Genomic DNA, 26,168 nt, shown 5'->3' with positions numbered 1-26,168 from the left:
CCTTTGTTGTGTCACAGTTGGGAACCCCCTTGTAGCTGCTCAGAATCTTCTGAACTCACTTCCTTTCCAGTCTGGTCTGATCCTTCTAATATGGACCCTGATGCCTCTCTGTGGAATCCCCTTTCTGCCTCTTCTGGCTGTACATTACACACACTCCTTAGAGCTGCAGCTGCACTGTATTTAGAGAATTTTCCTTTAGAACTAGCACTGCTGGTCTCATAAAACGCCTAGTTCATATCCCGCCTGGTTAACTGCACTCTCTATAATTTGGTGCTGAAAGATGTAGCCATCTTTTACATTTGACCTCTTTGAGAGATGGGAAAATAAACCCATAGGACAGATGAGTTAGGCGTTGGGGGAGCTCAGGAAATGGAAAGAGATGAGGTCATGTAATTCTAGCCAAAATACAGTGGTTTCCAATAAATATATAGTATTTATTATTTGCCTCAAGTTATAAAAGTTCCAGGGGAAAAAAGGTCATTTACCAATCAGAAGGGGTGTTTCTCCTTTGTCATTTTTGGTGTTGGGCCACACTCCCTTTTCAAGTAAAGTTTTTACGTTTTCCACCAGACCAGCTTTGACTGCCAAAGTTAAGGGTGTGTCTCCATCACAGGTCTTGAACTCCCAGAGTGTCTCATAGGATGCTAAGAGAGGAAAGCAGTATGTGGGAGATAAAATTTTTAGTTCAAGAATATCACATCGATTAGAATAGCCCAATATTATATATATCAGATTGAAAGAGTCAATTGATAAGGGAAGACTAAAAGAAGATATGACTGAAGTTTGCCAAATGATAATGAACATAAGTAGATGCATGTGAACTTGCTCATCAAAGTGACAATTAGAAAACCAACATCTGTGTTTCAGGATGGGTTTTTTAAAAATGTGTTGCTAATTCTCTTGATCAAATATCTAAAATTAGCTCCTAGAACATAGAACTAGGAGCAACATTGAAATTTGAGAGACAGGGTACTCTCAGAGCTTTTATAAGATGCCAAGATGTGAAAAACATCATTGGAACATAAAAATTATTACTAATTCTTAACATTCGGTTGACTTACCACAATGTTAATATTTATATTATAAAAATATTAATGTAATATAAAGGCAAATATTATAACTCCTACTTCTTACACTATATCTTTTGGAACCTATTAATACAAAAGATAATTTAGGATGAAAAATTAAAAAGCCACTTCCAAAATAAAAAGTTTTAAATTCAAATTAATTAATCCAAGAAACAAACTATCTTTTATTGTTTTAGACTATAACCACACTTTCCCATTAACCCTGAACCTTGTCAAATGTTCTAATGTTTGTATTCTGAGTTTAAACATGAGTACTGCCTTGTTTACATTCCAATTAATCCTTTTCCTTCTCTCTGCTGGATTTTTTGTTTGTTTGTTTGCTTGTGATATTCATCAGGAACACCCATAACTTCTAGATTCTGGCTCTGGTTCGGTCAAAGGGGTTTTATGTTCCCTTACCATCCAGAACAATTTCAAGTATTTGTTGAATGGGTTGAACAACAGCTTCATGTAATGGGAACCATCCTTTCTCATCAGCTTCATCCAATGCATATTTATATTTCACATAGTCTTGGAGCTCAAGAATGTGACCTAAATAAACACATGGACTGATAAATTTCTGTCTTGGCAAGGTGGAATCCATTCCATTATAGACAATATACCAGTTTACCTTGCTTTATGGCCTCCACAAGTTTTCTGTTTTGATCACTAACGGGTACAAATCTACTAGAAAAAGAAAAATAAGGCATATGTATACTATTGGTATATTTCAAGGAACTGAAATTCTAATTGATACTGAATTTTAGTACATAATTTTAATCAAGACCCACAGTTAATGAACTCAACTGATTTTATATGCTCTAAAAATGTAAATATCTAGTAATTAGATGTAGAATATATTTATGACACAGTGGACCTAGGACAATTGGTGAAGATGACAAAATTCAAGAGTATAAGCCTATCTCTTACATTAATTCCAAGCAATGAAAAAATATTAATAGTAAACAATTAGAGTCACGGCCAAAAGATGATGGGGTGATCCTGGAGAGGCCAGTTAGCCTCTAGATCTTCATTTCTTTACCATGATGAGATTAAGTAGGAAAATCTCTGAGGTCTCTTATAACTTTAAAAATTCCAAGTCAATAAATGTTTGTTGCTTTGAACTTAATAATTGCTAATTAGATACTTTTCCTTTTCCATGTAAATCTGGCATACTTGGGATCATATGTTTGACCCTGCATGTTAGATTCTTTAATCAACCAATTCACGAGTAAAAACAGGTTGCACATTTACTGAGCAAACTCCCCATCCCTGGCTCACCAGGTTGCAATTTAAACTCTCTTAGCATTCTTTGGTGTGTATGTGTTCATGTGTGTACACATGTGTTTTATTCAATGGAAACAAAGTATTTCATAAAAATTTCAATTTTGTTAAGCAGAAACATCTGCTAGCTTGTAAGGTTTGGAACACCTTCCTGGGGACTCTAGAGTTTTAGAATCTGTTGGAGGTAATGGAAAATAAACTGACAAAAATTTAATCTGCCCATTTTTTTAAAAGCAATAATTTTATAGCATGAATCTATACAAAACCACTCCTAAATTTCAGAATACAAGGTGTTAATGTTATAACAGAATATAAAAGTAAATTAAAGGTTATATCTGCCAGAAGTGTAAGGAATATTTTTCACAAGAATATATTTTTGCAATTTCAGACTCTATAGCTCCTGCTAACATAAAACATCAATTTGACGTATATTTTAATTTGCAAATTAAGTGTATAATTTAATTTGAATAGACTGTGTTTTATATATTACTTTGTCATATATAACAAAAACCCACAATTGTTCTCCTATCTATTGAACTAATGGGCTAGATGGGTTAGCACTTTTCTCCACATTATAAATACATACAAATGGAATATGTAACTCACAAAGGGATACCTGAGTCAGTAGTAGAATGGGTTCTAGAATATAAAGACCTCTGTCTGTACACCTAAAACTTATATTTGCAAATTTGTTCAAATTGCCCACTGTCCTCCTTGATTCCATATTAATTTAGAAACCCTATCCAAATTCAAATTCAACCAGGAATTTCCAGTCTGGGTAATTTCCATTTTCAACAAGAGGTGAGGATTCGTGGAAGAACAGATTGCTAAAGACTATGCACAATGGCCCTTGCAAAGTCAATAGCCTTCCTGCTGGACAAGAAGGGTAAGCATTTTCCTAGAGGAGGAGTCAGGAAATGTAGTTCATTTTGTCTTAAAGCAAAACAAATGCCTAAAGAAAAAGAATTTTTTTTTGAGGACAATCATTTTGAACATTACCTTTCAGGATAAAATGCAGCCTTGCTGGCTTCGATGGATTCTTGAATACTGAGCTGAATATCATAACTTGTTAGATGGTCTTCATCAGGGTCATCATTAGTATCCATGCCTGGATGTAATTTTGAAAGAGGCAAATTTTTATTGACAGCCCATCACACAGAGCGGCACATAAAGTTAACAGGGAAAATGCAAAATACAAAACCAAAGTATTCCTGCCTTTCCTCATTTAATGAATATAAATATAGTTATTTTAATCCATGTTATAAATATGACCTATTTTATTAGTTTAAAATGTTCCAACTTTTGAAAGCTTAAATTACCTGCCCTTTGTATGTCTACATTTTCTGATTTTTAAATTTCTTTTCAGTAGTGGCTGGAGTTTTGACTTATAAGAATTCACTTTCTCCACACTTCTGACTTACACTCATTTTGCCTCATCAGCCTTCTCAGACTCTCCTTAGAACTCAAACTAAAGAGGATGCAAGACTGTGGCAAAAATAGAGAATTGTGATCCTTTCACATCCTTTACTTTTAAAATTCTGTTTCTATGTTTCCTTATTTGCTACTTTATACCTTTCTTCATGCCAGCAATAGTTTAAATTGGTTGCTGTAGCAGTTTGATATTATGGATGAATTCCAAAAAGAAATATTGGATTATGTTTGTAAACTGGTCTTTTCCTCTGGGTATATGAGATAATATTGGATTCAGAGGTTTACTTGATTACTTAATCAAGAAAACCTCTTGTGTCAGTAGAGGGTTGAGTAGACACCCATTGGTGGGTGAGGACTCTCAGATAAAAGACATGGCAAAGGACAGAGTTGAGGGTTTTTGATGTGGGAGTTTTGATGTTGGAGTTTGATGCTGAAGCCTTAAGCTGGAGGCCCAGGAAGTAAGCACACAGAGGAAAGAAAAGCAAGCCAGGAAGGGAGGAACCCAGGAAGCCTGAACCCTTGCAAATATCAGCAGCCAACTTGTTCCAACATGTGAAAATAGACTTTGGTGAGGGAAGTAATTTATGCTTTATGCCCTGGTATCTGTGGTTCCTACCCCAAATAAATACCCTTTATAAAAACCAACCAATTTCTGGTATTTTGCTTCAGCACCCCTTTGGCTGACTAATACAGTTGCCTTGGATAGTTATTATTTCTACACTTGTGTTCAGTTTCTTCTAATAGATATACTCTTACTCATCTCTGCATCTTTTACAACTCTCTAAGGTGCTTGACACAAGGAAGCTTCCCAAAATACATTTGTTGAATTAAAGTAGGGAAAGGGAATGCCACAAATGTACTGGCCTGGCCTTGCCCTCAGGAAACTTGATAGGGCAGAGAACACACTAAGAAAGCTTTAAATAGAAGGAACTGAGAACTTCAGCCAAAGTTCTTTTTGAGAAATTACTGTCCAATCTCACATATGAAGCAAACTTTCAAAATTCCAAAGCTTTGAAGTGAAAAGGAAGAGAACTGGCTTGACAAAAACAGCCCTAAGCACTTGGCATACTTCCTTCCTGTTTGGCCCCACTGGGTGTGATAGATCCAGGACTCCCTGAGTGTACCAGGAAATCTACTTCTCTGAATTTGTACTACCTGCATTCCTGAACATGGAATGCTCCTTCTGAACACCTTGGCAATATGGCATCCTAATCAGGAAGGCCACAATTAGGAACACTGGAACTGCTAGTATAGGAGCAGACCTGATAAAGGTCAGCCTGACTGGAAAACACAACCAGGTAAATTAACCTGACAAGCAAAAGTAGAGGAAAAGTGGATCCCTATACTTGCAGCAAAGAGTCAAAAAACAGAGAGGTTTCTTGGGCTCACTTACATAATTTATTGAAGGATATTTTGGTTCTCCCTAATGTACCCACTTATTTCAACCAAATCTGAGCCGATATGAATGGTTGTACAGGATGTACACAAGACTGTGTCCGGTTGCAGAAATCCAGCCAAGCTTTTTTTTTTTTTTTTTTTCCTTGAGCTACTGGACCAGGGATTGAAATCTGTACCTTATATGTGGGTAAGCCAGCGCTCAACCACTGAGTCACATCCCTCCCCTTAGTTCGATTTTTCATTTGTTTCCTTGTTGTTTGCTTTTTGTTTTTAGGAGGCACCCAGATGAACTGGGACCTCACCCGGACCTCCCATATAGGAAACAGGCACTCAAATTGCTTGAGCCACATCCCTGCCCCCAGCCAGCTCCTAACTAATTAAACCATGCTCCTTGGCGCAGTACTGTGTCTGCCCTGAGGAAGAAATGTCTTTTCCCAGTTTGCACCTATGTGCTCTAGGGCCTACGGCAGTTCTGAACTGTAGTAAGTATTCTTCAAATCCAGGCAGCCAAACAAAAAGAGGTTTAATTTTTGAAGTTTGGATCAAAAAAGGAGAAGAGATCGATATGACAACATTTACCCTTTGGTTTCCCATTCTTTTCTCAAAGTAGGCAGCTGTCATGATTTGTTCACTCTTCTTCATGAAGAATAGAGCTACCATGACTGTGATGTTGATGATGCTTCTTGGACCATTAAGTAGCTGCTGCAGCTAGATCCCTAGTTTTAGTTCTTTGGCTTGTCTAACAGGGGAGTTCATAAGATCATGGGGTCTAGATAATCATTTGACCAATTGAGATAAGGACCTTAATCACTCTCTCTGAGACCTGGGACCAGCCCTCCTGTAGAAGCGCCTTGCCCAGTTCTAAACATTAAAAGCTTCTGCTCTTGTCTAGCCCATCTCCTCTACAAAATGTACATTATTTCTCATTGGTAATTCTTCCAAATATCACCTTAGAGAGGAAAGGGTCTCACAAAATACTATTGGATCAACTGTTTTTCTTTTTTAGAAAGAAAATTTAGTTAAAGTAGAAATCAAAATAGTTCAGCAACTAGGTTGACTGACCAATACAAAATTATCTTTGATTAGTGGTATTTTCCAAGACAAAACATTCTGTATATGAAGCTTCCCAAAACCTTTATGTGTCTTTTTCAAGGGGAGAAAAACAAAAAATTATTACATGGGCAATTTCTAATGTACAGTTTGACATCTGCTTTACCCGTTCTCATTCTCCACAGTTTTGGATAAATTCAAACTAAGGACTTTTCTACACACTTGGATAGCCAACATTCCTGGCCTGCAGGCAGATTGCATACAAAATCAGTGACATTATTATGATTTTACTCTTCATTTTTCTTTATCAGTGGTCTTAGCTATCACCTGAAACAGAAAGGATAGAATAATGATAGCATTCAACAACTGTATGTGAGATAGTAATGGCACTCCCCTAAGCCGTGACCTCCCATCTCCTCAAAAGGCTGACATGACCTCTAGAATCCTATTTAAGTGATGTTTTATATTTTATTTATTGTGTATTGATTCATTGTCTGCCTCCTTCCCCTAGAATGTAACTCAGTAAGAGCAGGGATTTTTTCTGTATCCCCAACTCTTAAAGAAGCAACCATTTCATGGTCTGTGGTCTATAAATGTGTGTTGAATCAACAAATGAGTAAATAAATGAACACTGAAACATAATTCAGCCTCTACCTTATTCTTAGAACTGGTCATTTCTATCAGGTGTGGACTAATTTTTCCAAATAATAAATTTGATTGCCTACCCTGTACTGGCTTCATTTTTCTCACTTCTGTAATTTTACATCTTATTTCTCTTCATTCATGAAGCTCTCCCAGTTCTTCCACACCCATGGCCCATACTGCTCCAAGTATGGCTCAAGGGGTTTCTCCTATGGAAGCCCTTGCTGGAATCCTTTCATTCTTCTCCGTTTTTTTTTTATCTATGAATATCTCCTCCTGTGTAATATTTTTGCAAAATCTGGATTTACACTCATTTTGCATTTGTTTTGCAGGTTCTTCACATATTGTGTTTTGTGTGGTTGGACTGACTTAGTTTTCTGAGGGAAAAAAATCTTGCTTTGTATCTTTTCCTTTTATTGTCCTTCCTAGCCAACTATAGCAAATTGCTGTCCTCAGTGGTCACTTGAAAAAGTTTTTGACTCATTATAAGCAGACAAGTCCTTCAGATGGCACAATTAGATGATGAATTTAAATCTGTGGCAATACCTGTTGCCTTTCTCACTAAGACTGCTGAGCTGATAGGGGGATTGAATGGCTCTGGGATTAGTAATGGGACACAGAGCCTTTCACCTATTTAAATCACTGGCTTAAATCTAATCGTTTGAAATATGGACTTCCAGTATATGAAATAACATCAGATGGAACATTTCTTAGAAAATTGAGTTGGTCTGCTGAATTTTTTAAATGTCTTTTTAACTATTAGCCAAAAGGATGTAACCTAGGACTCTTTATTGCTTTATACCTTAAAGACAGCAGTATGAAAATGGAGGAAAAACTGTTATGAGATAGAACCACCCACCTAACACAGACTGTAATGTTTTACTAAAAACGGGATGGAGTAAAGTTCCATGCAAAGGGTGTGATAGGATGTCAGATAATCAAAGGAGCATGGTTGGAACACACTTAGAAATGTCAAGATAAAATGAGAAAGATGAGATTTTAAAATGACTAGGACGCAATCCCAACTGAAGGCAGGCAACAGTCTAATGGAAATTATTTAAATAAACCCCTACCTATGAGTCTGAGAAAAGGCCAGACAATATCTTGACATTCTTCAAGACCTACTCCCCCACAGGTGTCCTACTTCTCAGTCTAAGAAAATTAAACTTTTTGAATACTAGTTTGCAATTTAACATTCAATCTGGTTATGAAGAAGCCCACTAGTGATATTAATTTATTTTCCATAAGTCACTGATTTACAAACTAATTGTACCAATCACATTGGACAACTAGTTTTTTTAATTTAAAGCACTAGTTACACTTCTTTAGGGTCAGGAACACTTTTACTGAAAGGTATGGATTTTCTCTCCATAAAGATGCATATCTACTCAAAATTTTGCTTATAATAGATCCTCTGAAGCTCTTTCATGTATCCTATGTAAAGAGTCATTAAATTAAAGAATTCTAAAATCTTTTATTCAGATATCAATAATTACTTGTTTTCTGTATAGATGGGCTGGGTAAAATCCTAATTTAGATAGTGGGAAAAGGGAGTTAGATGATCCCAAGAATTCTAGAGTATCTTCAGTGTTAATAAAAATTATGAAAATAATAATAACCAAAAAATTATTGAGTGCTTGCTTTGTTTCATACACTATGAAAAATATTTTGTATACACTGTCTTGTTTAATGTTGTAGATATTATAGGTTAATTTGCACAAGTTGAAACTTTGGCTTCAAGAGATTAAAAGACCTACCCAATGTCACAGAACTAATAAGTAGAGTCTGGAGAGAGTAGGAAGTACATTCATTTTTAAGATTTTTCAAAAGTTGTAAGAAACTATCCCATACTCAATTGCCTTTAAAAGAAAACATTTAGATCTTGCACTTAGCCAGCTCTTGATAACAATAACTTCCAAAAATAATAAAGAGTTTCCAGGGACACATAAATCTTTTTATTTGGCATCATGTAGTCAGGAATCAGGCTTTGTGTTGCTTAGGGTGATCTGAAGTGTCCTATGCTTGCCTTCATCTTGTACTTTTTTTGTCTCAGTCCAAATATAATTCCCCTCCCCTTCCCAAGAAAAGGATCAATATACCAGCTAGTGCCTGATTGAAAGGGTCAGGAGGTTGAGATGATGTTGCAAGTTATGATGCAGGAACACAAGTGCATGACATCTCTCTACACTAGATTCTCTACAACGACCTCCAGTCTATGAACCACACTAATGCTTTCCTGTTAAGGTGTTTGACAAGTCTGTGAGGCCCATCACAGCTTCCTGTGAAACATGGGAGCCCGCACAGCACAGCACCAAGGTTCCCCTTGCTTTTCCTTAACAAGGGCTAATATGACTGCTCCGACAAATTGTTTAGTTGGCTTACTCCCAGTTACTTCCTAGTCTGTTTACTCCACCCACCCTCACACAGGGCTTTGGCATAATAAAATTGAAACCATCTCCTTGGGTCCAAGGAAGGCTTGTCTTAAGAGTTTGTACAATGGACAGTTGCTTCCATGGCACAAGACAGGTCTTCATGTCCATAAATATCACACTGCACCCAGCACCTGTCATATTAGTGCAATTCCAGTTCTTTAGAGCTTGTGGTTCCATCTTCCAGTGTCCCTTTTAAAACGTAAACAGCACTATATCTGACCCCAGTGTAGAACCAGGAATTCCTGGAATAGTTACTGGGTTATGGGATGGGGCTAAGAAGATGGCACAGAGTCCAAGGCTGAACCTAAACAGAGGTGATGAAAAAGGATAAATAAAAGCAATACGGTAAAATTTTGTTTCTTCACAATTCAAAACAAGACCAGCCCAAACCCAAAACCTGGGGTTCTGAAGGAGGTACATTTCTGGAAAGGGGGACCTTGGTTCCCCAAAGAATTTTTCTTTTACCTTAAAACTGCTATGGTTCTTGAGTGATGAGCTCATCTACTGAAGGTCCAGAAAGAATCATCAGGATTTGTCTTAATGAAAAAAAAAAGGAATAGTGAAACGATATTTCTTGTTAGTTAAAAAAATATAGTTGTTATTTTCAAATGAATAGTTACTTTTCTCTGCACTCTGACCATTTACATGTGTGATTTTGAGGATATATTGAAATCAGTACAAATAGAATTTTGTTATAACTTTGTTTTTTATTTGGCAGTTACTTTATTTTTCAGACTGTTGTGGCACGAAGTGGAAAAGTAGATAAATGACTTCCATAGGTTGCTTTCAGCAACACAGTCAACTGGCCCAGAAAAAATTTCGGAGAGAGATAAAAAAATTCTTTGTAAAAAAATGTGTTCAAATGCAATGAATATACCACACTAATGAAAGAAGTTGGCAATGTGGGAGGAGTGGGGGGTATGGGGAGTGGGATATATGGGAACCTCTTATATTTTTTAATGTAACATTTTGTGTCATCTCTGTATCCTTTTTAAAAAAAGATAATAAAAAATGAAAAAAAAAAAGGGTTGCCTCCCACAGTCACAGGTAACTTTTATTTGCAAGTAATAAGTCACAGTATTTCCCTCTTTATATTTGTGCTTTCTTCTAGAGAGAAATTCTGTGGATGGCAGCGAGAATTAGACCTGTTCAAGCAGCATTTGTCTTAGTGCAACATATTCTGCTAATAAATTTAAAACAGACGCTCACATACAATATTAGTTCAGAAAAGGAGCTATCCTCTTATGTTGCCTCAAAGAAATAAAACTCAACATTTAAGAAAAGATCAAAAGGCAAAATGAACACATTGGTTCTAAGCACAGTACCTGACACATGATGGGATTTAGTATTTGTTAAAGGAATGAAAAACTGAACAATCAAATATACGATATTCTTAAAATTAGCAAAAGAATAGATGAACTGTGTTTCCTCTCTATCTTGCCTATATTTGTGCCAAATTCACTTTCAATTTCGGGACTATAATTAATTAATGCTTAATTTCTATACAAATTCACAAATTTGATAAAACCTGTCATACAAGTTTTATCTCTAGTTTTGATTACAATATTAGAAATTTTGTAGTTTTAAAATTTCCACTATTGATTTCTAAGCTAAATTAAGACAGAAATGTAGGAGGATGCATGTTAACTTTTGAAATGAAATAGCAGTATACAAGGAGCTTTCTGTGCATAAGTAAGTGGATTTCTAGGGGGATATAAACTTACAGAAAAGAAAAGAGGAGAACAAGAATGACCCCAGAAAAGGCAACTCAGTAATAGATGTGCCCTTATCACAAGTTAGCATGATAACATGATTTAAAAATAGCCCCACACTTTGTCTGTTGTTCTACATCTGGAATCTATCTTATGGCAATAATCACAGATGTTGAAAAAGATTTGCATGTGAGACCATTCATCTGACCAGTGTTTAAACTGCCAAAACAGTATAGACAACATAAATATCCAACAATAAGGAATTTATTTGATAGATTATTGTATATACAAACAATATAATACTATGCAGTTATTAAAATTCACATCCTTGAAGAAGATTCAATGTCATGGTTAGGTCTGTTATACTTGAGAATGATGCTTATTTAATCAGATATGACAAACCACTTTTAAGGAACTAAGACTGGTGTTATGATGTTATGAAGCTAAAGCTTCCAAATCCCTTCTGGGAAAACTGACCTAGACCTGGCTCACAGGATTGAGCCTTATAGATGGTGAGGAAGGTCACTTCCTGGCAGGTCAGGAACCTTGAGATATTTTGGGGACCTTGAGAAGAGAGGAATTTGTCCAAATTTATAAATACTGTAGGTGAAACCTGGTGGAGAGAATTTCTTGACTTACAGAGGGACAGAAATCTAAAAGACTAATATATTACTTAAGTCATCCCAGCAGAGGCTCATTTACTTATGGAGACAGTTTATTTTATGTATGTATAAGACCAAAAGTTAATTTTTCACTACTCAGGGAGTGGCAGCACCTGAGGAGGGAGAGGCCAGTTATCCATAATTAAAAAGCTACACTCTGGTTTACATAACTGAGTTGTAAGGCGAACTAAAAATATTTTAATTATACTAATTAACTACCATAACAATAAAATTATATATCTCTAGACTTTAGTAAAAAGTATGGGTCTTATCATAATAGTATTTATTATCTCTCTAAAAATATTTGTTACTGGCCATGGTGTATTTCGCTCGGTGTGAGAGAAGTTCCTATTTTTCCATTTGAAACTCAATGAAGCAATAATAAGCAGTTGCATTTTCCTTTATATCTTGCTTTGAAATAATTTACAAATCATTGCTCCTTCCCCTAGAGACGGTCAAGTGCAGGGGACAATCCTTCCTATTCAAATCCTGGTCTGTCAGTTGTTAGCTGTGTTTGACTTGTAAGTAATCAGTATTACCTGTTATTATTCTGTGATTTGAACTCCTTTAAGGTGAGGAAGTAGAATTCTAGTTCCTTGTTGGCCTTTGACCAGATGACCAGGCACTCTGCACACCCATTATTTCCTTCTTTTTTCCTAGAATCACCCAACTTCAGAGTTAATGACCATCACTTTCTCCCACTCCACCCTTAAATTCCATCTACAACACGCCCAGCAAGGAATTGCCCAGCCTCAGCTTGAACATCAAAGTGACAGAAACTTCACAAGGATCCTCCCAGGCAGCCCTTCACTTTGGCCAGCTTTAACAACTAGGAAAAACATTTAAGTTAAATCCATCTTCTCAAACCATTATTGTTGGTTCTAGCTCTATGTCTCTGAGCTGCACCGAGAAAAGTGACATATACCTCTTTGACATGAAAGCTCTTTAAACATCTCTCAGGAAAGGTGTCAAGTCTCCACTGAGCCTTATCAGAGAGGCTAGACAACTGCTCTTCACATCACTTCACCATTTTGCTTGCTTTCCTTTACACACTCTCAAATGTATCTATCTTTTCCTAAAAATGAGACTAGGGGCTCTGAATGTACATCGCAGCTGCAGTCAGACCAATATAACATTAAGTGGGTGTGACCATCTCCCTTTTCCCAGCTACCTATATCTGTCAGTGTAATCCTAGCTCAGATGAAATTTTGAGCTGTCAGGTACTGCACATGATTTTTCCTACATAGTTGCTGTGTAATTCAGGGCCAGACTATTTATGTCTATCACATCTCATCCATTTTTCCAGTTTGCTAAGATCGAATGTATTTTTCTCCCTTCAAGTATTGTGCTATTTACAGACTTGATAAGCACAACTTCTAGATGCCCACCTAGTCCATTGATAATGATAAATGTTGAAGGGAAATTGGTACAAGGCAGAGGTCTCCAAGGTTGACACTGATCTGTAGTTTAACATCCTTTGAGAAGAGCTGTTCATCCAGTTACAAATCCTCTCAAAGACACTGCCATCTAGTATTAATGCCTCCTTTTCGGTAACTGGACAATCAGCAAAAGATGCTCTCAAAAAGCTTCTTGAAATTCAGATGTACAGTATCTACTACATCCTCTTGCTCTACTAATTGAAAAGAGAAAGGAAGAGAGTTGACCTACCACCTCTTAGTGATTATCTTTTCCTCAGGGATCTAAAGACCATCTTATTCATTCATTCAAAAATATGTATTCAATGTCTGTTATGTTCCAGGCACACTGCTAGACACAAGACAGACAGGATCCATATCCTCAGGGAGTTTACTGCCTTGAAGTAATGTAGTCTAGAATCTTTCCAAGAAATAACACCAAATATCAATCATCATCATCATCTAGCCCCTCCATTATAAGGTATAGCACAGAGCCAAGTGCACAGAAGGTCCTTAATAAATATTTGTTATATTGAACCTAATAATTATTATAACTAACATTTATTGAGTATTTATATGTGAGAGTCATTATGCTAAGTACATTATTTGCATTATGTCATTTAAGTTTTACAACATACTTTTCCCCCATTTTTTAGATGAGAAAACTGAGGCACAGAATGGTTAGGTAACTTGCCCAAGTCTGCATATCCAGTGAGTGGTGGAGATAAGATATAAACCCAGTTGTCTGGTAATAGAGTCCACCCAGGCCTAACTGGAACTGACTGACAACTCAACTGATGTGACAAAATTAATGAGAAAAGACAACTCCAGGAAGCCTGATTCTCATTTGGTAACCTAAAAATTCATAAGCCTCAGAAAATTTTTCTAAAAGGCTTACGCTGAAAATCAGCATACCTATCCAACAACTCTAGTAGAAATAGAAAGATTTTAGGCAAATTTTCATTTGAAAATAATGTATACCCATAAAAACAACTGAAATACAAAATTAAGATATTCTATGGAAATAATTTAATGCCCTTAGCACAAAGCAGTGATAAGATTTTCCTTGTTCATATCACTGCTATTTCATGCAAATCAAACCATTTTATATGTAGGAGGCTCCTTAAAGTTATCTGTTCATTTTAGAACCTAGCAGGTGATAGTATCAGATAAATTTTCAGGCCTTTCCAACCTCAAGATTTTATGCTATAATTTGCAGAAGCAAGTTTTCATTCTATTGATTTCTTTTTTCTATAAAACTAATTTAAATGAATTTTTAATCTGAACAGAAAACATCTCTATTGCAACTAATGAAAAAAAGGCATTTATAGAGACTTATTTTAACTTTTCACTGAGAATTGTTTCTTTTTCTCAGAAACCTAGGGCCAGCTATGACCCTTATTGGATTCTATTGTAGGTAGATTAATAATTCACATATACATATTCATTCTTGATCTGTTTTTCTCATGATGGAATTTTTCATTATGTTTAGTAATTATGCAATTGGGTTGATACTCTAGAAACAAACCAAACAACCCTGGCTTTATTCTAGAATTAAAAAAGGTCCTAGAGAGGCAAGCCCAAAGGAAAGAAAGTAATGAGTAGGTACTGCAACATGTATTTCCATCCGTTTAAAATATTCCCAATACAAATCTACTTACTAAACTAGTTGGTGAGGTAAAGATCAAACATTTCATAATCTCACCTTTTGGAATGATCATCTTGTCATTCTTATCCAGGGATTTGCCTTCCTAAACCAGAGGAAATGTCCTGGAGCCAATGTGTTCCTATGTGTATCTAAAATTAAGTATCCAGTTGGTGGTTAAATTAAGATCTGACCTTGTACAACTGAAACATAAGCGGTTCCTGGCACACAGCAAAATATTACCCATGACTTCTCTAGACCTCATCAAAAGAAACACAAACCCACGGAGGTATAATAAGATTATCTGTGTCCTGATTGGTTTAAAGAGCTCTCAAGAAAACAAATGATCTGCCAATTCAGCTGTGAAGATGGTTCTTGCTGAAGGAACAAAACAATCACTGAAATAGAATTTAAAAATATGTTTAAATGATTTGTTCAAGAGGCAGCTCTGTGAATCCATGCGTCTGCAGAGCCAAATTCACTTTTAACACATTTTAGCACACACTATTTTCTCATTCTTCATCTTTTTAGTCTCATGTCAAATGTCATAAAATATAATGTTCTTGTTACACCAATTTTCTGTCTTTCATTTGATTTGCATTTAATAACTTTCAGTTTGATAAACAGATGGAGATATTATGAAATAGCTGGTGACATCTCATCTGTCACGAATTTGCAACTCAACTAAATTGACTGTACATCGTTTTGTAAAAGTGAGTAGCAGATATAGCAGACGCAAAGTAAGGAGAAAATAAGGATTTTCATTGGGGAGAGTTGTTTCCTACAGGAAAAAAAAGTTCAGTTGTCTTACCGATTTCCTAATGAGAAGAATCTGCCTTAATTTTGTTTTGACAGATGTATTTGGGCTACTGCTAGAAATCACAAAGCCATCTGGCTTCTGTCCCCACTACTCCACTAATACAACACTTCTTAAGGTTCTCAGTGACCTCCTACTTGCCAAGGTGGATAGAAACTTTTCAGTTCTTATTTGGTAGGTCCTCTGTTGGATTTGCTGCAGCTAATCCCTCCCTCCTTCCTAGAACTCTCTATTCCTCTGCTTCAGGGACCGTGATATGCTGTTTTTTCTCTCACCTCTCTGAGCCTTTTTTTTTTTTTTAAAGATTTATTTATTTTATTTCTCTCCCCTTCCCCGCTCCAGTTGTCTGTTTTCTGCATCTATTTGCTGCATGTTCTTCTTTGTCCACTTCTGTTTTTGTCAGCGGCACGGGAATCTGTTTCTTTTTTGTTGCGTCTTCTTGTTGTCTCAGCTCTCCATGTGTGCGGCACCATTCCTGAGCAGGCTGCACTTTCTTTCGCGCTGGGCGGCTCTCCTTACGGGGCACACTCCTTGCGCATGGGGCTCCCCTAAGCCATCAGCACTGCACATGGGCCAGCTCCACACGGGTCAGGGAGGCCAATGGGTTTGAACCTCGGACCTCCCATGTGGTAGACGGACACTCTAACCACTGGGCAAAGTCCGCTTCCCTCTCTGAGCCTTTTTCAAAAAAAACCTCAGTGTCAATAAATACATGCGTGGATCATAGTGAATTTAGCAGTTTTATTTCAAAATTTGAGAAACTATAAATGCAAAAACAGACTTCCTAACTCCTTTTAAACTGTGATAAAAGAAAAAAAAAGGCTGCATTTTGGTCATCCTTGAATTAAGCTCTGAGGAGTATTTTGTGATTATACCAATATTAACTGTGTCTTGAAGGAGTTAAGGATGAAGGCTAGAACACCGTTTTCATTTTATGATTAATGTAATTTGGAATTTTTAAATAAGAATTCTTATAAAAAGGAACCAGCTTTTGTGAAACACATTGTAAAATACCTTTTTAAAAGATCTTTTTACTTACAATATTAAACATTCAAATTAAGGTTGAAAGTCTAACGCAAACTTTTGGGAAAACGTATATCCAACATTTTTAAATGTGGTTTGACATATTTCAGGGAATTTCTGCTCATATACAAGTCAACTTTTGTCTGTTTTATCCTGCGACAATGTAGTTGTTATAGATCTATCTATAACATACATTATTTAAAAGAGCGCTTAAAATGATATGACGGACAAAAGGAGAGACTGTGTGGTAAAATAAATGAGAGAACATGTTGGTGAAGACACAGACCTGTGAACAAATCTTGCTTTACTATTTATTGTCTCTGTCACCGCAGTTATTTAAATTTTCTGAGCCCCTATTTAATCATCTATAATGTAGGACTGATGAGGATGATGCTAAAATAATGCACTGATCACAGAACCTATCATTTTTATGGGGTCCACTTCCCAGGTAGTTAATCACCTATATACACACACAGTAAAATATACTTTAAGTTACTCAAACATTAAAAAGAAAAAACTGTTCATAATATTAATTATCACCTTCACATATACCTGTTTAGGAAGTTGGTGTTTCCTACTGTTTTCACAAAACTGAAATATAAAGAATCATAGATTTTGGAATGCTGATTACCTTGGATTAGATTAGTGAGGGTGAGTTTCAGGAAGGGAGGTAATTAAGCAGTGAAGGCCTGTTGCATACTACTGTTCTTCTGAGGAAGGTCCATATAATAGTGACATCCAAATACATGTTCCTACTATCTATATATAGCAAGAAATGTGTGCCATGTTCTAAGATGATAATTATAGCAGCTGATATGGGGAAGCTTAGGCTGAAATCGCTGGTGCCCTGTGCTAGACAGACTGTCCTGGAAACATCCATTTTTCATTTTTAGAACAAGGGATTTGGATAGTGTGAATTTCCACAGAGCACTATGGTTTATCTTGACCTTCAAGTTTAAGGTGCCTGCTGCTGCCCTAGTTCATACTTTGCCTATATGAACACAAAAGTACGGGAGTTGCTGGCCTTCGATTGTGAATCAAACATGCAGCTCTTACTGCAATGGGCCATACCACTACACTACCCAGCTGCACAGAGTCTTTCATTGTGTTCCTTTTGGATCCAGCCCATTCTTTATAAAAGCCTCATCAGAGATGCAGTTTTATCTCAGTCATCTGGGCAAAATGGTATTGTTCAAACATAGTGGTGAGTCCCACTCTAAGTTTCACCCTATTATTTTGTTATTTAGTTAGCAATAACTATGTACATCCCATTGGGCTCCATTTTACTTTGCTCTATCTCAGACATTCTCCTCTTTCCTCCCTTTTTGCACTTTTTCATTATTTTGTCCTGGGGGACTGTGATCTAAAATGCACATTTATGTCAGTTGTGCATAAAACAGAACAGAAAAATGCTTTCTCCTTTATTGCCAGCAGTTAGCTTTTTGTTTGTTTTTGCTGAGCTCTACACTAGTTTTTGCAGAAAACCAAACAGGTGAGTGGCAAGTCAAATGTATTAGCACTGCATTCTGTAAGTAGTACTGATGTCACAGGCTCCTGGAAGAACCCACATTGTTGACATCATCTGGTCTTTTGGTACCCATGCAGCAGCACAAAGGCAAGTGACAAGAGGGATATTTTCATATAAGGTGGTACTATAGGTAGTCACGCTAAGCCAACAATGAGCAAAAGTTCTGTAGCGGGACTCAGTTACAATTATCACTTTATTATCAGTCAAATATTTGTGTAATGTTTTATTAAACACTGGTGACTTGCTCATATGGGTTGTTATTTCCTGCCTAATTTAACCAAACCCTAATTCAATAAACTGAATAATAATGAATTTTAGGAAAGCTAGTTGATTTTTCTTTCTTTTCCTTTCTTCCCCCTTACTCCCTTTCTTTCTCTCTCTCACCCTCTGTCCCTCCCTGCCTTCTTTCTTCTATTTCCCTTTTCAACAAAACTCTTAATTTTGATTACTGTGAGAGGCATTTCAAATGTATCCAAGAGAAGCAAGCCCAGATTAAAAGGCAGGAAACCTGTGTTTTAGGCCCAGATTTGTCTATGTTCGAATGAATTAGGGTCAATTATTTAAACATCGGTGCCTCGGTTTCCTTCTATGTAATAATCCTGCTATTTTTAATTCATACCTTTGTTATGAGAATAAAGCAAGAGCATGGCTATAAAAGTTGTTTTTAAAAATAATCACTATACAGATACGGGACTTATGATATTATACTTCTGGGACATAAAATGGACACTAAAAAAATTTCCTTTTGACTATCTTACACAAGCAGAGAAACATTTTAATATGTGTAGAAAGTGGTATGAGACACTTCAGGGTATGCCAAAATGAGTGAACATATATAGTTCTAGTTCTTAAGAAGCTCACCATTGAGTAGAAAACAGAAAAGTAGAAAGGAAACCAATATTTGTTAATAAGGATAAGACATAATAAGTAGGCTGCGGATAGGGAGATGATCAGAGAACAAAAATATACATACGTGAGTTGTAAAAAGAGAAAACAGTTTCATATTAATGGATTATCCAAGTACTTAAGAGCATTTTCCTTTTCCTTCTATTATAATTCTTCTTCTTAGACATCCTAAATTGATGCTGTGAAGTCAAGGAGACTTTCACTTTTATTTTATTTTTTTTTGTATTTTATTTTTGTAAACCAAATGCCATAAAAATCAATACTGTACAATAGAGCTTTATATTAGCAACTGCCAAAGCAAATTTTGAATTATGAAAATTCAGTATCCTGTTCTGAAAATAGATCTTTTCATGTGCAACCATTGTGGTTCACTTTTTAATTGAAGTGGCTAGAGCATAACGACATTCCATCAATTAATATCTTATTGTAATGAAGAACATTTTTAACATTACCTGTCATAGAAGAAATTTTACGAACTTGATGCAGATAACATACCACATGAAAATTCAAAAATTTCAATGTAAGTCCATTCCTACCATTAAAATATCCTGCTCTTGCCCTTCATTCATTCAGATCTTTATTTTTTCCATTTCTAATCTCACCCACAATTTTATGTATATGTTTTAAAAATTTCCATTTAAAGGCAATCTTAGTGATTCTGGAAACTAGGAAAGTGATCATTTTTGCTAGACTCAGATTTACCTCAGTAGAATAATTTAAGTACTGGGACAAAATGCTCTAGATTTTCCCAAAATGATGTTTCTGCTAAAAAAGTGACTTAGTTTGTGAGAATATCTACATATATCAGATTACGTGATTTGATTTAAAATTTTCAATATGTAGTTACCATACAAATAAAGTAATTTTCACATTTCCTTTACCTTTGCTAAAATATCAAAAGTGATACAATCAAGTGGAATTTGGAGGTTTTGTGAAGGTGTTTTTACACAACTTGGAAAGTCTGGATAATTTTCCAATCATTCACGCTCTGGCCCACTAGTCTCAGCGTAGGCAAATACTTTCAAAGAGGTTTGGGGTGGGATACAAACTGACTGGCTATAGGGCAATCTTACAGAATGACTGGATCCAGAGGAGTAAATGTCTGTGGGATTCTCACTAATTTAATACCTTAGTTAATCAGTAAACATTTGACAAATATTTATTGAGCATGACAGTGTTAGGTACTGTCCTAGGCACTCAGTGTACCAAGGACCTATGAGATCCCTGACCTTGAGAAGCTTACATTTAAATTGTGGATGCAAATGTTAAGCAAGTAAGCAAACAGATTGAAGAGGCGATAAAGCCTATGAAGAAAATAAGCATGACAGTAGTTGGTAATGGTGTGTGGAGGCCTTCTTTAGAACAGATGGCTTGCAAAGTAATACATTTGTATTGAGCCCTACAGAAAGATAGAGAGGACAAACATTTCAGGCAGATGGAATTGGAAATTTAGTCTTGACTTTTTGTCTTGAGGAAAAATAAAACCATGTCTGAGAAATCAAAAGAATGTGGTGAAAGGAAGCTCAGTGAGTGAGGGTGAGATTGAGAGGAGTGGGGGTGGGCCATGGATAAAAGCTTGGTTTTTTTATTTTTTTATTTTTTATTTTTTTTAATTAATCTTTTTTTTTTAAATTTTTTTATTTTTTATTGACTTTGTAATAATATTACATTAAAAATATATATGTGAGGTCCCATTCAACCCCATCCCCCCACCCCCCTCTCCCCCCCCCAACAACACTCGTTCCCATCATCATGACACATCCATTGGATTTGGTAAGTACATCTTTGGGCACCTCTGCACCTCATATACATTGGTTCACATCATAGCCCATACTCTCCTCCATTCCATCCAGTGGGCCCTGTGAGGATTTACAATGTCCGGTGATTCCCTCTGAAGTACCATCCAGGGCAGCTCCATGTCCCAAAGACGCCTCCACCTCTCATCTCTTCCTGCCTTTCCCCATACCCTTCGTCCACTATGTCCACTTTTCCCATTCCAATGCCACCTCTTCTATGTGGACATTGGATTGGTTGTGTCCATTGCACCTCTATGTCAAGAGGAGGGTCAGATTCCACCTGGATGCTGGATGCAATCCTCCCATTTTCAGTTGTAATCACTCTAGGCTCCATTACAAGTGCACTAGGAAGTGAATTGAACTGTTTTAAGTAAAGGGTGAATAATTTGATTTATTATTGAAAGGGAGGGAATCACTTAGAAGAAAGAGACATTTCAACATTGGTTTAAAGGTAAGTCATGGAAAGTAAACTCTATCTTCTCATTTTAACTACGGTTAAAACACCGAGATCTGTTGTGATGTTGCACGGTAGTCAGCAGTGAATTTGCCAGTTTTCACACTGAGGGGTTAAAATTGGTGGTTTAGTGGTTCTGCCTACAGTTGCACACATTGTTAAACTGGGTTCAAAGTGTAAAATGGTTGAAATCCATGTTAGATGATGCAAATGCTAGGTCAGCTTTTTACATACTGAACCCCAAGTGTCTTGGTTCCCTTTGGGGACTCTATCCCGGTGCTTCCTAAACTGGGATTTTGGAAATGAGAAGGAATTCCTTTCTAACTTGAAAAAATCTGTTTGCTTCATTAACCATCTAACAATGTTCAAGTTTATTTTTCAGAACCTTTAACTTGTCCAAGTGAATCTTTATGAGGTATAAATGGGATACAATTCAAATGCAAAGATCCTTTGAATTCTTTGTTGAAATAATTATGTCACAGCTTAATGACACAGGGAAATGCTAATATATTCATGAAGATTCATCTATTCCTTCACCAATACCATGCTATTTTTTTTTCTCTCCCTTTCACCCCACCCAGGTGTCTGCTTTCTGTGACCATATGCAGTGTGTTCTTCTGTGTCCACTTTTATTCTTGTCAGTGGCACCAGGAATCTGTCTCTTTGTTTTTGTTGTTAAGCAATTTTATTGAGATATGTTAACATATCATACAATCCATCCAAAATGTACATTCAAGGTCCGGGGTTCAAACTCCGGCCTCCTTGACCTGTGTGCAGCTGGCCCATGCGCAAGGAGTGCCCTGCCACTCAGGGGTGTCCCCCGCGTAGGGGAGCCCCACACGCAAGGAGTGTGCCCCGTAAGGAGAGTCGCCCAGCGTGAAAGAAAGTGCAGCCTGCCCAGGAATGGCGCCGCACACGCAGAGAGCTGACACAACAAGATGACGCAATGAAAAGAAACACAGATTCCCGTGCCGCTGATGACAACAGAAGTGGACAAAGAAGCAGCAGCAAATAGACACAGAGAACAGATAACCGGGGTGAGGGGGGATGGAGAGAGAAATAAATGAATAAATAAATCTTTAAAAAACAAAACAAAGCAAAAAAATATATACATTCAATGGGTTTTAGTATAATCACAGAGTTCTACAATCCGCACCACGATCAATTATTTTGTTAACTATAGCTTTATAGAATGATGCGATCTCTGGGAGGGCAAGTCCTCCCTCATAGTTTTCCTTTTAAAAAATATTGTTGTATTATATATGGTCTCTTTCAGACATGTGACTCTTTTAAAATCACCTAGTCAAAATGAAATCAGGAGAGGGAATACACTAAGGATAGATTCCTTTAGGAGACTGGCCATCTCGACAATATTGAATTGCCTCACCCAGGAATATGGTATGTCTCAATTTATTCAAAATTTCTTTATTAAACCTAAGTGAAGTTTTATGGTTTTTCATTTGAGTCTTGAATATTTCTTAAGTATTTATCCCTCAGTATTTTGTAACTTTTTTTACAGTTAGAATATTTTTTCCAGTATATTTGAATTGGTTATTGCTAGTATAAAAAAAATGAACCATCTTTGTTTATCTTGATTCAGATGCTTTTCTTAATTATTTTTTGGTCTAATGATTTTCGGTTGGTTTCCTTGCATTCACTACTTTTGAAAAACACTGGCATCATGCTGAATAATTGAAAACCTTGTGAGAAATATTAGACTAGCTTGTTAGGAAAAAAAAGACTGAGTTTTCTATGAAACTTTTAGAATAAGTAATTCATATTTAAGCACTAACTCTAGGATTGCCATTGGCTTCCATTGGCATGACCTAGAAAGCTTGAGAAAACCAATGCCTGGACCTCACCCTGAGATACTCTGATTTAATTCCTGGGCATCAGGATACTGAAAACTTCACCGATGATTCTAACTTGTATCCAAGCTTAGGAATCATTTCTATAGAGTGATCTGCAATAAATAAATACTCTGTTTATAAAATACATATTACTTTTGTTTCTAAGTTTGCCTTTCTGCTCACCTAACTCCTGGTTTTAAAGAAAAATCTTATCTTTAACCGTTCTCATTTAGCCCCCCCAAATCATTCATTCATTCAACAAATATTTTTCTGGGAAGTGGATTTAGCCCAACAGATAGGGCGTCTGCCTACCAAATAGGAGGTCCAAGGTTCAAACCCAGTGTCTTCTGACCCATGTGAAGAGCTGGTCCACATGCAGTGCTGATGCATGCAAGGAGTGCTGTGCCACGCAGGGGAGCCCCATGTGCAAGGTCAGTAAGATGAGGGCTGAGAACTGACCCCTGGATTTAGCAACCTTTAGGTTTGTTTTCTATTACAGAACCATCTTACTAATTGTCCAGGCTTCCTTTTAGTGGTTTCCCAGCTTTATCTTCTCTGCCCCATCTCTCCATCAGTCATAAAGAGGTTATGAGAATACCAGTAAGTCCACTCTAATTCATATTTTATTCCTTCATCCTGTGGACCCTGGGATGGTGATGTCCACTCCATCTCGATATCGAGAGGGGGCTTAGATCCCACGTGGTTGATGGATGCGATTCTCCTGCTTGTGGTTGTAGGAACTCTTGTTTTCCTAGTGTGGTGGTTGACTCTACCAATTGAAGAAACTGTATCATTGATGTGGAGACAGTGACCATGGTAGTTGCGGAGGGCAGGGAGAGGGAAGAAGAGATGTGATGTGGGGGCATTTCCAAGCCTTGGAGTTGTCCTGGATGATATTGCAGGGACAGCTGCTGGACATTACCCTGCCATAACCCACGGAATGTACTGGAGGAGAGTATAAACTACAACGTAAACTATAATTCATGCGATGCAGCAGTGCTCCAAAATGTATTCACCAAATACAATGAATGTGCCACAATGATGAAAGAGGTTGTTGATGTGGGAGGAGAGGGATGGGGGATGGGGTATACGGAACCTTTTATATTTTTTTAATGTAATATTTTTTATGATCTATGTATCCTAAAAAAAGACAAATAAAAAAAATTTAAAGGTTATGAAGAAGGCAGATATGGTGTACTTAAGTTTAGGGGATTGTAAAATCCCATCTATAACTTCACTGAATCTAGAAATGTGATTTCCTTTTCCTATGCTTTCTCTCTCTGAAAAACCCCTCTCTCAGCTTATTTTGTTTGCCTTATTTTATGAATAAGGGCCATTGATTTACAATAATCAGTCCTTTTAAAGTTTTCCCTACCAACTGTTTTAGAATACAAAGAATATCCCACATAACAGAAATTTGAGTAGAATTTACAATTGTTTTATTCTAACTCCTTTAAAAATCATTAAACAGTGGGTTGAGGGTAGGACTGTGGCATACTGCCACTGTCAGGGAGTATTTCAGAGCTGTGTGGATTTTTGCTGCACTTCAGGGTCCTCAACTGCAGCTTCCCCACAATTCTGCTTCGCATGACATAAGACCATTAGAAAGGTGATGCCTAGACATTTAGAAATGAGGCAGTCTCTTACCTCTCTGGATCCTCACTTTCTCAGCTTAAATACTCAGACCCACAATTAGATGTGCTCTAATTTCCTTGCCAAGTTTAAGGATCTACAATGTTACCGTTTTATGAATTTTACAGCTGGAGCATTCCTTACTTTTAAGGTGTCAGATTCTGCCAAACATATTTGTGCTTTGTGATGTTGCCATTTTTTCGTCTTATATCTGAACTCAATTTTAAAACAGAAATTAGTAGATCAGTTTCTTAAGCAAGATCTATCCTGGTTTCTTTCACAGTCCTGAGTTATTTCTGAGCAATGTAAATTAGGTGTATTCCCCTTTGAGTAATACCACATTCATTTATTCACTGCTGTGTGCCAGGTACAATGATAATATTAATTAAGGTAGTTCTTACTCCTAATCTATGGAGAAGAAATGAACAGAAAGTGATGCTTAGTTTCAGAGGGGAACAAAAGATGTGTCACAGAGAAGATAAAGGCTTAAGCTGAGACTTGAAGGGCAAGAAGGACTTTCATGAGTAATTTAAAAACGAACACGCATTAGACGCAGTGAGAATGCCCAAATATCTGAGGAAAAACAGTATTTTGGGGATGTGATGGAGGATTTTGAGCACTTTACTATAGCTGGTCTCAGAATGCATTGAGGGGCCTGCAGAAAATAAGCAGATTTATTCAGGAGTCAGAATATGTAAGACATTATATACTGAACTATGGAATTTAAGGGTTTTATTTTATTTCTTCCCTTGAGCCAGTAGAACTGAGAAAGCTTTCTGCATGGTGTGATCTAGAGTGTGTGATATTTTCTATCAGAATATCTAAAGGACTAGTGTATAGCTTGGACATTTGAAACACATACATTCCCTTTGGATATTCTAATACACCCCGCTTCTGTCCCCATCCCCCATCCTCATACATCCTCCCATCTCCAGGGACAGAACATTCAAACAATGTGGAATGAGTCCCTCTGCCCCTCAAGGGTTCCTGGGCTGAGGACTGCTGTGGGAGACAAAAGGAAGCTGCAGTTGCATGGTAGCCAGGCAAGTGACGTGATCAGATAGGAAATGTCTCCCTCCTCTCCTTGTTTTGTAGATATTTTACAATTAAAATGCGAATGTAGATTTTGTTTCAAATTAATAGGAGGTGCTCTCAGTTTGTTACAAATGGACATGGAGCAACAGTAACACAGTTTCTACCCTGCTCCTGCCCCAGAATCTGTGGCTAGAGTGATGTGAGCCATGGGTGGGAGGCTGCTGTGTCTTTGTAGATAACCTAAATTATATGTGTCCTGACCTGTGGGTGTGGGACAGTGAAAGGCTGCAGCCCTGCCCCTGGTGCCCATGGCAACGACTCTAGTCCCAGAGAAACAGTTTAGCAATGAAACTCTATAAACTTTAAATATTCAGGGAAAATGCAAACCA

At 36.9% G+C, this 26,168-nt stretch overlaps 1 protein-coding gene across 6 annotated transcripts in view; it reads right to left on the bottom strand.

Annotated features, from left to right (window-relative positions):
* Positions 1-26,168, bottom strand: part of ASB15 (ankyrin repeat and SOCS box containing 15) — a 76,754-nt gene that overhangs the window by 26,038 nt on the left and 24,548 nt on the right. The window contains exons 3-8 of one of the 6 annotated variants that reach the window (XM_071215254.1): positions 12,218-12,334; positions 9,770-9,840; positions 3,351-3,459; positions 1,699-1,751; positions 1,488-1,619; positions 486-644 (exon numbers count right to left, since the gene is read on the bottom strand). In XM_071215254.1, the coding sequence (XP_071071355.1) occupies positions 486-644; positions 1,488-1,619; positions 1,699-1,751; positions 3,351-3,457 (451 nt within the window). In that variant the 5' untranslated portion in view covers positions 3,458-3,459; positions 9,770-9,840; positions 12,218-12,334. Of the gene's footprint in view, positions 1-485; positions 645-1,487; positions 1,620-1,698; positions 1,755-3,350; positions 3,460-9,769; positions 9,841-12,217; positions 12,337-14,798; positions 15,032-26,168 lie in introns of those variants that run through there. The other 5 variants (XM_004478245.3, XM_023584585.2, XM_058297302.2 and 2 more) reach the window with 5 other exon arrangements.

This window comes from Dasypus novemcinctus, chromosome 5 (genome assembly GCF_030445035.2).
Source record: "Dasypus novemcinctus isolate mDasNov1 chromosome 5, mDasNov1.1.hap2, whole genome shotgun sequence".
Classification (NCBI taxonomy): Eukaryota; Metazoa; Chordata; class Mammalia; order Cingulata; family Dasypodidae; genus Dasypus; species Dasypus novemcinctus.
Note: the sequence above shows the minus strand (reverse complement) of the source record. Positions and strands in the feature narration are given on the sequence as shown.